Source organism: Sphaerodactylus townsendi, linkage group LG03 (genome assembly GCF_021028975.2).
Source record: "Sphaerodactylus townsendi isolate TG3544 linkage group LG03, MPM_Stown_v2.3, whole genome shotgun sequence".
Classification (NCBI taxonomy): domain Eukaryota; kingdom Metazoa; phylum Chordata; class Lepidosauria; order Squamata; family Sphaerodactylidae; genus Sphaerodactylus; species Sphaerodactylus townsendi.
In genome coordinates, this window is record NC_059427.1 from 63364250 (window position 1) to 63376002 (window position 11753).

The 11753-nt window shown below is 43.2% G+C and overlaps 1 protein-coding gene across 1 annotated transcript in view; it reads right to left on the reverse strand.

Moving 5' to 3' along the window:
- Nucleotides 1–8993, reverse strand: part of SHISA5 (shisa family member 5) — a 34379-nt gene extending 25386 nt beyond the window's left edge. The window contains exon 1 of the mRNA XM_048490197.1: nucleotides 8839–8993. Coding sequence (XP_048346154.1) covers nucleotides 8839–8914 — 76 coding nt within the window. The 5' untranslated portion in view covers nucleotides 8915–8993. The remainder of the gene's footprint in view (nucleotides 1–8838) is intronic.
- Between the last annotated feature and the right edge of the window lie 2760 nt (nucleotides 8994–11753).

Below are 11753 nucleotides of genomic sequence, written 5' to 3' on the forward strand. Positions count from 1 at the left end.
CTTCTCCGCAGACTTCTCATTGCCTAACTGCATATTATGCTTTCTCTGGGAACATGCCTGGATTTGGTGGGGATGCTTGTTCTGGAGTTCCTTGCTTCCCAGGCCAGAGAGGGCTTCATTCAGATAGGAACTGTGGCACACAGAAAAAGGGAGCTTAGACTGTGCACCCCCTTAATTTTTTCCTCCATGAAAACTGCTCATGGGCATGCTATTTGTTCCATTGGGGGCTGCAGTATACATTGTTTCTAAAAAGAGATAAATAACCTCTCCAGGTTGGGAAAATGGTACATCAGGAGAGAAGTTCCCACTATGTACCACTCTACCAATCTGAACCTGGACTGCTGTACACACAAGCATACACATTTGAACAATGGATGAACCACCTTTTTCTATAAATGAGGTCAATTTTGTGCAAGGGATATCAACTGACCAATAATTCCATTATTTTGAGATTATGGTCATATAGATGGGTGGGGGTCAGTGGAGAAGTCCCACTCTTTGACATCCTTGATGTCCTAGAGCTTTGCACACAAACCGGAATTGCTGGGGAAGAAACCCCACATGATCCACAGGAAACAAGTTATCAGCCTGGACCATTTTTAAAAGAACAACTGCAAAGCCCCCTCCTCACCTACCCAATTTCTCATTGGTTAAAGATTAACCCCTCTTTCCCATGTAACCTCTGAAATACAGGCAAGCAAGGTGTCCCTTGGCCAGTACCTGGCCACCACTGTCAATTCTGCCAGATTTCATCTATGTTTCTTCAAATGCCTGACATGTAGTAATAGAAACTGTAGATTATTTTGTTTCTATGTCCAGTGTTTTCCCTTTGCTCAATCTCCCCATTTGCTTATCTGGGTACATCTAGAATAAACCTTATAAAATTGGAACTTCCGTGGTATTTCTTTAGGAACAGTGCCCCCACAAGTTTACCCCCTTGTTCACCTACTAAGGCCATTTTTACATGGTCAAAATATCCCGGGGTGAGCACAGAAAATATCCCTGTGCAGCCAGAAATTCCACACTGCTCCCAAAGCTGCACAGGGTCTGCCCCAGTGTCCCTCCATGATATTTACCTTAGCCCGGGATTTTCAAAAATCACCAGTCTGGAGGTTCTTTTAAAAAATCCTGGAGTGATGCTGCTTGTGCCTGTGCCATGCAAAAACCAATCAGGAGCAGGACCTGTTTATTTTTCCCACCCAGCCAGCTGATCTCCCCACCTGATGTTCATTCAAGCTGCCGCTCAAAAATAGCAGCCAATCAGAATGCGGGATACTGGACAAGCTCATAGGTGCTTACAGCTGCCACTCAAAAGCAGAAGCCAATCAGAACAATCACTTGGTCTATTTTTCTCAGTACACGCTTTATTATAAATCAATTAGAAGACCTATTCATTAGCTATCTCCCCCTTGACAGCAAAATCTTATTTTCAACCAATAAAAACACAGATCAATTTCTTCCATTTCCACAGCACATTCACAAAAACACCAATCAGAGAAGACCAAGTGTATTGTTCCCAGCTGAGTTCCCTGCTTGATGTCCATTCAAACTGCCACTCAAAAGCAACAGCCAATCAGAATGTGGGACACTGGACATGCTCAGAAATGCTTCCAAAGCAAATACATAAATCCAGGTCATGCGGCTCAAACTGGAGCATTACTAACTCTGCTCCTGGGCAGAGGTGGGGAATCATATGTACCCAGGAACCGGGATAAAATAGCCCAGGTATATATGATCCTAGCTCAACCCTGGTGTAATTGTGCTGTGCAAAAATGGCCTAACAGTACCCCATTGCCTTATGGAGGTATACAGCATACAGCTGAAGTCAGCCATATTTACCAGGGCTGCCAGTTAGCTTTCTATCTCAATTTGCCACAACTTTAACCATTTACTGCCATTCATAGATTGCATATTTGATAGACAAGGCCAAACAAGAGTTATTTTATTTCAGTCTAAGTCTGTTGATCTGAATGTAGGATTACAGGAGTGTAAGAACATTTCTGTAAAATGACCTTTAGACTTGATATGAGTCATACGCCTATTACAATAATCTTGAAGAGACATGATCAGTTTCTTTCTCCAGAATTAGAGCTATGGATGGATGGGAACAGAGGACCTTACTCTAAGTCTCCTGAAGATTTTTTACAATTATCTTACAAAATTTATACCCTACCTTTTTGCCTTTATAAGGGCCATCATGGTGGCTAGCAAATTAAAAAATAAATAAGATAACACCTTAGAAATCAGAGCTAAAATACATACAAAAACCACCATTAAAAACATTGAGCAGAAAGAATCACTGAGGGAACACCAAATGAAGAAGTCTTCACCCACTGGTGGAATATGGGCAGATGAGTCAACTGCCCAATCCTATGGGGATCCAATGGACCAACAGTTGCCTGCCTGGGTCAAAACGTCCATGCTGGCAAAGATGGCAAAGGGTCTACAGTCAGGCACCCCTCAGCTCTGTTGCAATGAAACCCAGAAGTGGGTGCCGCTGCAGGGGAATGATGGTATCCAATTGGACACTGGTGGGGGAGCTGGCTGGGGTGTTCCTGGGGCTGGAGCTAACTTTAGTCAGCTTCCACCCGGCCTTTAGGGGTGGAAATGCTGTGGCTGGAACTTCCAGGAAGCCATTTTTAAAATCTAATTACTTCCCTGAGTCACCTGGAAGCCCTCTGAAAGTGGCGGGTGGTGCGGCAGTGGCGCTGTCCCTGGCTGCCTTGGGCTTCAGATTGGGTTGAACATCTGCAAAGTGCTGAGAAAACTGGTCACAGCAGGCTACTGGGAAGTATACCAGTATACCAGATCCCAACAGGCCTAAGACCACCCAGAGTGGACCATTGGATAGTCATCATGAGTGGTCCTTCTCCTATTGGGACAAGAGGACATAGTTGGGTGATTTTCACCCCTTCCTATAGGGAGGCAGGAAATGAAATTTCTTTCACTTTTCCTTCCTGTCTTCTCATGTGAGAATCACCAATCCTCAGTTGGATCTTTCCAGAAGCAGTGATAAACATTTCAACCCATAACTATAATTACTGAATCCTGAAAACTGATAATTTCTAATCAGCGCTCATACACTTGAGAGAGAACGGAAATCAAAAGGCAAAGTAGAAACATAACTTTAACTGAACTTTTACCTTCAGAATACAGGATGGAGAAATTATTAGAATGATTAGGGAGGACCAAGATGTCCTGTCCCCATAAGAGGAGGACATTCATAGTGAATATTCAATGGTCCATTCTTCTGATGGGGCAGGAGGACATCTTCTTTGAGATCTCCCCAAGCAGTGTCCCCTCAACGGGCTGGTCATCAATCATGTATCCAACACATATTGCAGCACCTTTCTGCCAAAGGCTGCATATGCAGAACTGAACATATGCAGCTTATAGCATCTGATGAAGGTGGACACACTCAACAAGTAGCTGCCTTGCAGATCTCTTCCACGGTAGCATGGCTGGATAAAGTGGCATTAGTAGCCAAGGGTCTAACGCAGTGTGCTGTAATGCCTAAAGGTATCATCAGTTGCTGATGCAAGCTTTCAAGGAAGAACTGAATGCACCTGCTGACATCTGTTTGCCTGAGTTAGGAGGGCTGATAGAGACAAATAAGGAATCTGACTTCCTAATAGGTTTGGTTGTTATGATGACTGCCCTCCTGACATCTAAACCATGCCACAGTCTTTCCTTGGAATGTGATGGATTTGAGCAGAATGACAGAAAGTTGATCTCCTGGCTGGTATGGTGGTCACTCAGGGTATCAGTAGCAGAACTGAATATAATAAAGGAAACCCCCTAGAACATCAGAAAACCTTTTGGATCCATTCAGTTTCATCCGGCTTCAGGGACAGAGCATTTTAATAGACCCTCAATGCTGAAGAGTCTTGGTATCCCTGTAAGTAGTCCTTTTTTGTCATCAAGTCACAGATAACTTATGATAACTCCATAGGTTTTCAAGGTAAGAGACATTGGGAGTTGGTTTGGCACTGCCTGCCTGAGCCTAAACCCAAGCAAACAATCTGTCCATGACAAAGGGATCATTACCAACTTCTCCACCTTCAGATTATATTCTTACTGCCCAGGTCAGCATGAAGTACTGAATCAAGAGTGTGAGCTGCACAAATGTGTAGGACCAGTTATTGCCCAATACAAGCCCTTAGTTATCACAGAGACTAGGAAATCATGAGTTGCTCCTGACAAGACAGCCTCTGCATGAATTAAGTCTCCTAAGACAATCAATCAAGAGGTTTTCAATACCACCCTCAAGATATCCTCTGATGGGATTTCCCCAACAATATCATGCTGTCCTTAACATTTACAGGTTTTTAAATTAACAGGGAACTCAGACAGTGCTATCATAGTTTGTGGGTAGATATTAAAGCAACCAGTGGTTATCTGATACCTTTTAGGTTTGAAAACTGGATTTATCAGGCATTGAGATTTCTAGTGTTTTTGTATGTTCAGTGCAAGATGCCTTGAATGATCACAGGGTTGCTGTTCTCTTCTCTATTCCACCCTCATGATGTAAGCCACTTTGGTTCCCAGATAGGGAGAAAAATGGGGTACACAAATGAAATGTGATGCAGAATAAAAATGATAAAATGAATGCCAAAATATGGATATACATCAGCAAAGCTGGATTGACATTTAAGCACTTCTAACTTCCTAGTGATTTCACCAAAGGTTTGCATACTTTGAGGACTGAAGTTCCACCTCTATTCAAAGATCTAGGCTTGGATCCCAGCTGACTGAAGGGTTTTCTTCACAGTAGGATTTCTTGATTCCTCTCAGCTGCAGCCCAAAATGCCTCCACATGTTGCCCTTGTGGGACAAAAACCCCCAAGGAACAGTATGAAGTAGAACTTGTTTGTTTATTAGTTCAACTGAATTATTTTATAATTTTTAAATATTTTATAATTTTAAACGCTCAAATGTTTAAATTTTTTTATGTTTTCCGGCTTGTGGATCCAGCTTGTGTGGAAGGGTGACATTAAAATGTTTTAAAATAAATACACATTAGTAAAAACTGCCTTCCTTTCTATCAGAGAAAATTTTTCACTGGATCCAAGCGATTTCTTGAAAAGAAAGAGAAGCCAATATTCTTTCTTATGTAAGTTCTTTAAATCAAACCATTTCTGGGTTCCAAGTCATCAGCTTGTTCTAGCCTTAGATAAACATTTAATCACACACAGCAAGGAGCTGTGGGTACAGACAAATATTAGACTAACTACAACCCATAAGGCAATGCTTCTGAAAATGAACAGTATTTTAAAGACTAAATTAACCAATGGCTTGGTGGAATCTGTAAACCTGAAACACCCCACACAAACACAAAAGAAAACAGAATACTTCAAATCAAGCTGAAAATCTCTCAGCCTCAGTGTTGCCTAATTTCTCCCCAAACATGACATTCAAGGAAGGCCTTTTCATAACTTCTCCAAATCAGACCTTGCCTGTGCTGAAACAAGAAAGTGTTGTTTTCTTACTTCCCCATCTTCATCTTAACCCTCAACATTTCCTGCAGATGGAGAAGAAAGGCATTAAAAGGGAGATGTAAAAACAATTCATCAGCTTTATATCCTCTGCATCTGAAAATTAAATGCATCTTGAAGCTGTGTGAAGCACTTGCAATTAAATATAAAAATAAATATAATTATACTTAATTAACATGGAAATTGAATACATGGAAAATCAAAGTAAATCAGAAAGCAAACATTTAAACACTGTCCACTGAAGAGGATGAGGAGCCAACTGAAATTTTTAAACCAACCCCCATTTGTGGAGAAGAGTTTCCTGTTACATTTCTTCCCACTCTACCATTAATTTTGTTTAATTTATGCAGCAATTTTTAATCAGAGTATTACCTTGAAGATTAGTTTAAAAGCTGGTGGTGTATATGTGTGTGTGAAAAGGTTATCAGGGTGCCTTACCAGTAACGTATCGAAACCAGGGAAATCCAGATACTCTCAAACAGCTGAGATTTTAAAATTTATTAAAAAGAAAAATAAATGATAAAATCAGCTCTCAGCTCTAGACAGTTCCAAGAATAAAAACAATACAATACAAGGCCTAAGTCAATACAATACAAACCTGTCAAAAGAATAATGAGAAAATATTAAGAAGAATCCTCTAAGAATGAATCTATTTATAATGAATCCCCCTAACATGGTGTCAGGGGTCTTATGGAACTGGCTCATCTAAATCATTCTTGGCAATAAGGACCTATCTGTTCGGTTTAGTATGTGGCCTTGTAAAAGCCAATTCTGTTAACACTACTTAAACTAAACACATCATCATCATCATTAACTGAAACAGATCAAAATAACAGGACCAGATAGTTCATTAGATGCCCCCTCTGGACCATTCTCAATTGTGACATCCAATTCCCTGTGGATCTGAGCAAATTTGCCCTCAAAGGGTCTAGCAAAGCTGTCAAAGCCAGGGGAGTAGGGGAAGAAAATGGCATCTGGGCACTGCCCCCCATGGCCCATCCCCCTTACCAGCAGTTCCGCTGATGGCCCGGTCCGGCCACTGTCACTAAGCCCGAATGGGGGGGGCAGGGTGTGGTGGGTCACAAGTGTGAGGGGCGATTTTCCACTCCATGTGAGTCATTGGGTGCACCCGGGGCATTTGTCCCCAGATGTTCCCATTGTAGCTACGCCACTGGTTGCAGCAAACCCTATTGGCCACTGCTCTCGGATCCTAGGCCTTGATCTTACAAGGCCATTCACTATACAGAAAAGTTCTGCTGGACAATTTCTCGAGGACACAATGGTGGCAGAGAAAAAAACACACCTTTTCGTTGTCACCACCACCACCTGATAGGCATGATAATGCACTCTAACTCAGGTTCAGTCAGTATTGCAGCAGGATCTATGCCATCTGTGGTCTAGTCATTGACCTTCCTGCTTCACAGAATACCAAGGAGCTTTATGGGATCTACAGGTAAGGCGAAGGCACTTGAGAGTGATTGTGTTGGTGGCCCAGTTCATCTCACTATTCCAGAGACAGACCAAAACCTTGACAAGAGCACCATCCATGCCAGTCAGAAAATCCCCCAGAGTATTCAGGAACCACGTGGGTTCCACAAGTCTCCACAGGCAGACTGTTTTCTGAGGTGTGGATTGTCACTGCAAGTCCAAACCTTGCCAGGAAATTACTGGTCCATGATAACATTCTTATCCTCAGCTGTTCAACGTTACAGATCAACAAAGTTACCAAGAATACAATTATTTGCAGGTTTTAAATCACAATCTGAACACCCTTCTCTCAGGGATATTGTAGCTTTGGGTTTCTTATACTGAGAAGTGAGTTGCCTTAGATGGCCTATATGGCAACTTCCACCAGGGAACAAGTAGGCTGTTCTACCTAGGAACTGATCACTGAATGCTCCTCTCAACAAGAGAAGACTTCCTCTCAAGGTGAAATGACACATCATTAACAGAGCATTTATGTCCAGAATTAGTTAGAGGCAAGCTATCATTCATTGTGGCCTACATTTACATAGTCTATGAAATATCACATGCCAATAATCTTGTTTACACAATCAGACAGAATTGCCACAAAAGTCAGATTGTTGGTGTGAAAACACAGTCTGTGTTCAAAGAAAATGAACAGAAAAATTGAAAACATTTTCAACATGCAATAAGATCAATTGCTAGTGGGGTTTGGAAGGGTAAAACCTCCAGGTTTTATAGTCTAAATGATAAACGTTTCACAGTAATATGTTGATGGAGCAGTAATATTTGCTCATGAACAGAATATGCTAAAACTTTTCATTTCTGCTGTAAGAGAAACCGCTCCCATGACAAAAACAGAGCACAAAATAGTCCCCCACATCTTCCCGAAAAGACAGCTCAAAGAGCTGTGTGCCCCCCCCCCCCAAATCACCTAGAGTAGGAGATGGGAACTACTCTTTTTTCTTATTTGTTTAATCTCTTGCACAAAAATTAAGATGAGGCCAAGCTCCAGGGGTCTTCCATTACTCTGAGAAATTTTCCTGGGTGAAAATGGTCAAATTTTGAGAGTCAGGACCACACCAAATTGGAATAAAAAATCCCTCTAATTTGGCCTAACATCAATAATACCTAGGTGCATAGGCAGTGAAGCATCTGATTTTTTTAAAGATGAGAACAGAGGCTCAGACAAGGAAAAGGCCTTCAAGTGAGCCAGTAAAAGGATGCCAAAGTGGTTACAATGAGTCACAAACGGATGATAGGAGTGGTTTCAGTACACATTATATGTCTCTGTCTCCAACAGAAAGAAGGGGGTTGTGGTATGGCAAAAAAGAAAGCAACAGCAGGCCCAGAAGGCGAGGGGTGAGGGAAGCTGGTCTTGCACTAAGACAAAGGGAACTTAATTAAAACATTAGGAAGGAGTGGGTGCCAGCACATCGCGTTCCTCCCAGTTCAAATGGAAAGTTCCTGAGCCATGTTTAGAGGAACCCTCTAGTGACTCCATACTCCTCCTCCCTTCCTTAAGCACTCCAAGAATAGGGTAATTACCTGTGACAACTACTAATACCACCCAGAGGTTGCTATATACTGTACATCCTTCATTTTCCAAAGTTCCCATTCTTCCACTGGTGCTTCTCAGAACACCACAGGAAACCCCCCCCCCTTATTTTAAAAACGAAGGTTTGACCGGCCAGGGCTTCCCTTCTCGCGGCTCAGCCGCTCCTGGGAGGGACCTCTCCAAGGCCAGCCAGCGCCTCCCACTCGTTTCGAGGGTTTCAAGCAAGCACCCTGCTCTCTCCCGCCTGGGCTTCCTCCAGGGAGTGCCGCTCAGAGGCTCTTCTCTCCAGCCCCCGTTCAACTTTGTGGCCCTTGTACTCACCGCCGGGCAGCAGCACCACCAAGAGCAGCGACCGAAGGACGCCCAGGGCCAGACGGCTGCCTCGGCCACACGCCATCGTCTTCCCCACGCAGCAAAACAGCAGCCGGAGACTCACGCTAGCACACCAAGGCGACCCTGCGGCCGAGAAATGGGCGGCACCCGGGGCTCTTCAGCCCAAGTCCCGCCCCGCCATACCCCCCTTCCCAGGTCCTCCTCCGGTCGCCTGGTTGCACGCGGGGGAGCTCCTGTCTTCCCTGAGGGCTGGCTCCAAAGCACATCCTCCCGAGCGAGGCGACGAGGAAGAATCAGCCTGCTTAGGTCCCAGAAAACCATCGTTAACAACTTTTTTTTTTAAAAAAAAAATGCCCCTGAGCATATGCTGAGTGTTCATCGCCATTGAGAAAGAGCACCTCCTACATATCCGTAGAGAGAGAAAAATATTGCTTGTAGGCAACTCCATTTGTCAACCTTTGCTCTAAGTGCATTAAAATTATATTACTCAGCATGTAAGAATAATGTTCATTATCTTAGTTCTGCATTGGGAGAACATACAGAATGCTAAAGTTATGCTAGTCCAGTGGTTTAGACTTGGGTCACCACAGCATCACTAGTTTATACAGTGTTTTGGGGCATGTAGAAATTATGATATGACAAACTGCTGAAAAAAAATCACACAAAAACCAAGACCTGTTGCTTCAATGTCTTGTCAAAAGCTTTCACAGCAGGAATCAACTGGTTTTCAGGGTTGTGTGGCCATGGTCTGATAGTTTTTGGTATTAATGTTTCACCCACATCTTTGGCGCCTTACCCCCCCCCCCCCCCCCCCGCCACACACACACCTGTGAGGTGGACAAAACATATACTCCACCACACAATCACTTCATATTGTGCCACAGAGAAAAACACATCTTACTGTAAAATGCCCCTTAAGATGCCAGCCTTAAATGTGGGTAAAACATTAGAAGCAAAAACTACCAAACCATGGCTGCACAGCCTGGGCAACCAACAACGGCCTCTTGCTTCATCTCAAACAATTAGAAATGCAATGTTGACTGAAGCTGTTTGTCTTTTGAGATAATGACCTTTGTGCCCCACAACTAGAGTCTTACTGGAAACATGACTGCCACCTGTAGTGGTGCCAGTTTCCAGTGGTCATCTAAAAGATTGATTTTGGGTCAAGTAGGTCTAATGTCTTCCTGGCAAATTAGTTAACCTTCCTCACCAATTTGGTGCTGGATAACAGTTGTAGTTTTGTATAAACACCTTATGTTTCTTCTTGAAGTGCAGCACCGTATTTATTTAATTATTTTATTGCATTTATACCTGGTCCATCCCCAGCCATAGTCAGGTTCAGGGCAGCAACATCACATACAAAATATCATAGCTTTACAATAAAACTAAAACTTAAGGGACATGGGCATGAACATCAACCAATTGAAAGAAGTTGTGGCAAACAGGGAAGCATGGAGGGGACTGGTTTACAGAGTAGCCAAGAGTCAGACACGAGTAAATGGATAAAGAAGAGAGAATACTAAAACCTAGATTTTATCAGTAGATGGCAGGCAGTACAATAACAGCCTATAAACTACTTCTCCCGGTCTTAAGATAATCCTTTTTCAAGGTGTCATTGTGGAGATGGGAAGGACCTGAAGGGCTTAACAAAAGGAAAAAACAAGCAAATTGGGGAGGGGGCAAGGAAACCCTCAGTTAAATGAGCATGGCGAAAGACAGGGAAGTGCATCTAGACAAACTAGTAGCTCAGGGACAAAACCTGAGAGTTTGAAACCTCCCCACACCCCGGCGTATGGGCGGCCAACCTCCCCCACCATGACCAAACAATGATTTTTTGTACCAGCTCACAAAACACCTCCCACTCCCAGCAAAACATACATGGCTCTCTCCCCACCAACTCTTTTCCTAATTTCCTAATCACAACAACCCTATGAGGTAGGTTGTTAGCCTGAGAAACAACTCCAAGCCAGTGCAAGTGGGTATTAAGCATGTAAATCTCTCACAAATCACCCCCAGCAAAACATTTACCAAACAAATGTCAGCATCACCTCTCACAAAACACCTCCAGTGGAATCCACCCCTAAACAGCATCACTTTCAATGGTGTTTAAACTAGGGAGATCAGAATCTTCTTTTAAATCCACCTTAAAGGGAGAATCTGGGATCCCCGGTTAAAACAAAATTGAAAGTGATGCTGTTTGGGGGTGGATTCTCCCCCACCCTGAAACAGCATCACTTTTTAGGGTTGGAGATTCAGATGAAACAAATACCAGATTCAGCTGGAATCTGGGCAAATTTGGGCACATTTGGACAAAAATTGTCCGATTATGTCCTGCCCAAATATGAACAAATGCGAATGCAAGGTATTTGGGCTTGGGGGGGGGGTATTTTTGGTGTTTTTTTGGCCTGTAGGGAGCGCATTTTTAAAGCTAGCGGCACCATGATTTCAGGGCATCATCCAGAGACTGCCCTGATGATACCACCCAAATTTGGTGATGTTTGGTTCAGGGGCAGAAAAGTTATGGATGCCCAAATGGAATGCCCCCATCCCCATTGTTTTCAATGGAAGCTAACATGAGATGGGGGCTACCCATTCGAGGGACCATAACTTTGGTCCCCCTGGACATAACTTCACCAAACTTGAGTGGTATCATAAGAATAGTTACCAGATGATACCCTGACATTTTGGTGTCACTAGCTTTAAAAATACATCCCTTCCAAGCACCCCAAGGAATTTGCCCGAGATTCTTTGTTTTGCAGTGACTTTGCTCCATTGTAGCCAATGAGGAATTTCTGAGGCAGGCTGCACATTTTTGTAGGTAGAGGCCTCCTGGTAATAGCATCCAGGTTTGGAGACCTTTGCTTCTGGGGGTTCAATTTTATGGGCCCCCAAAAGGCTTATTT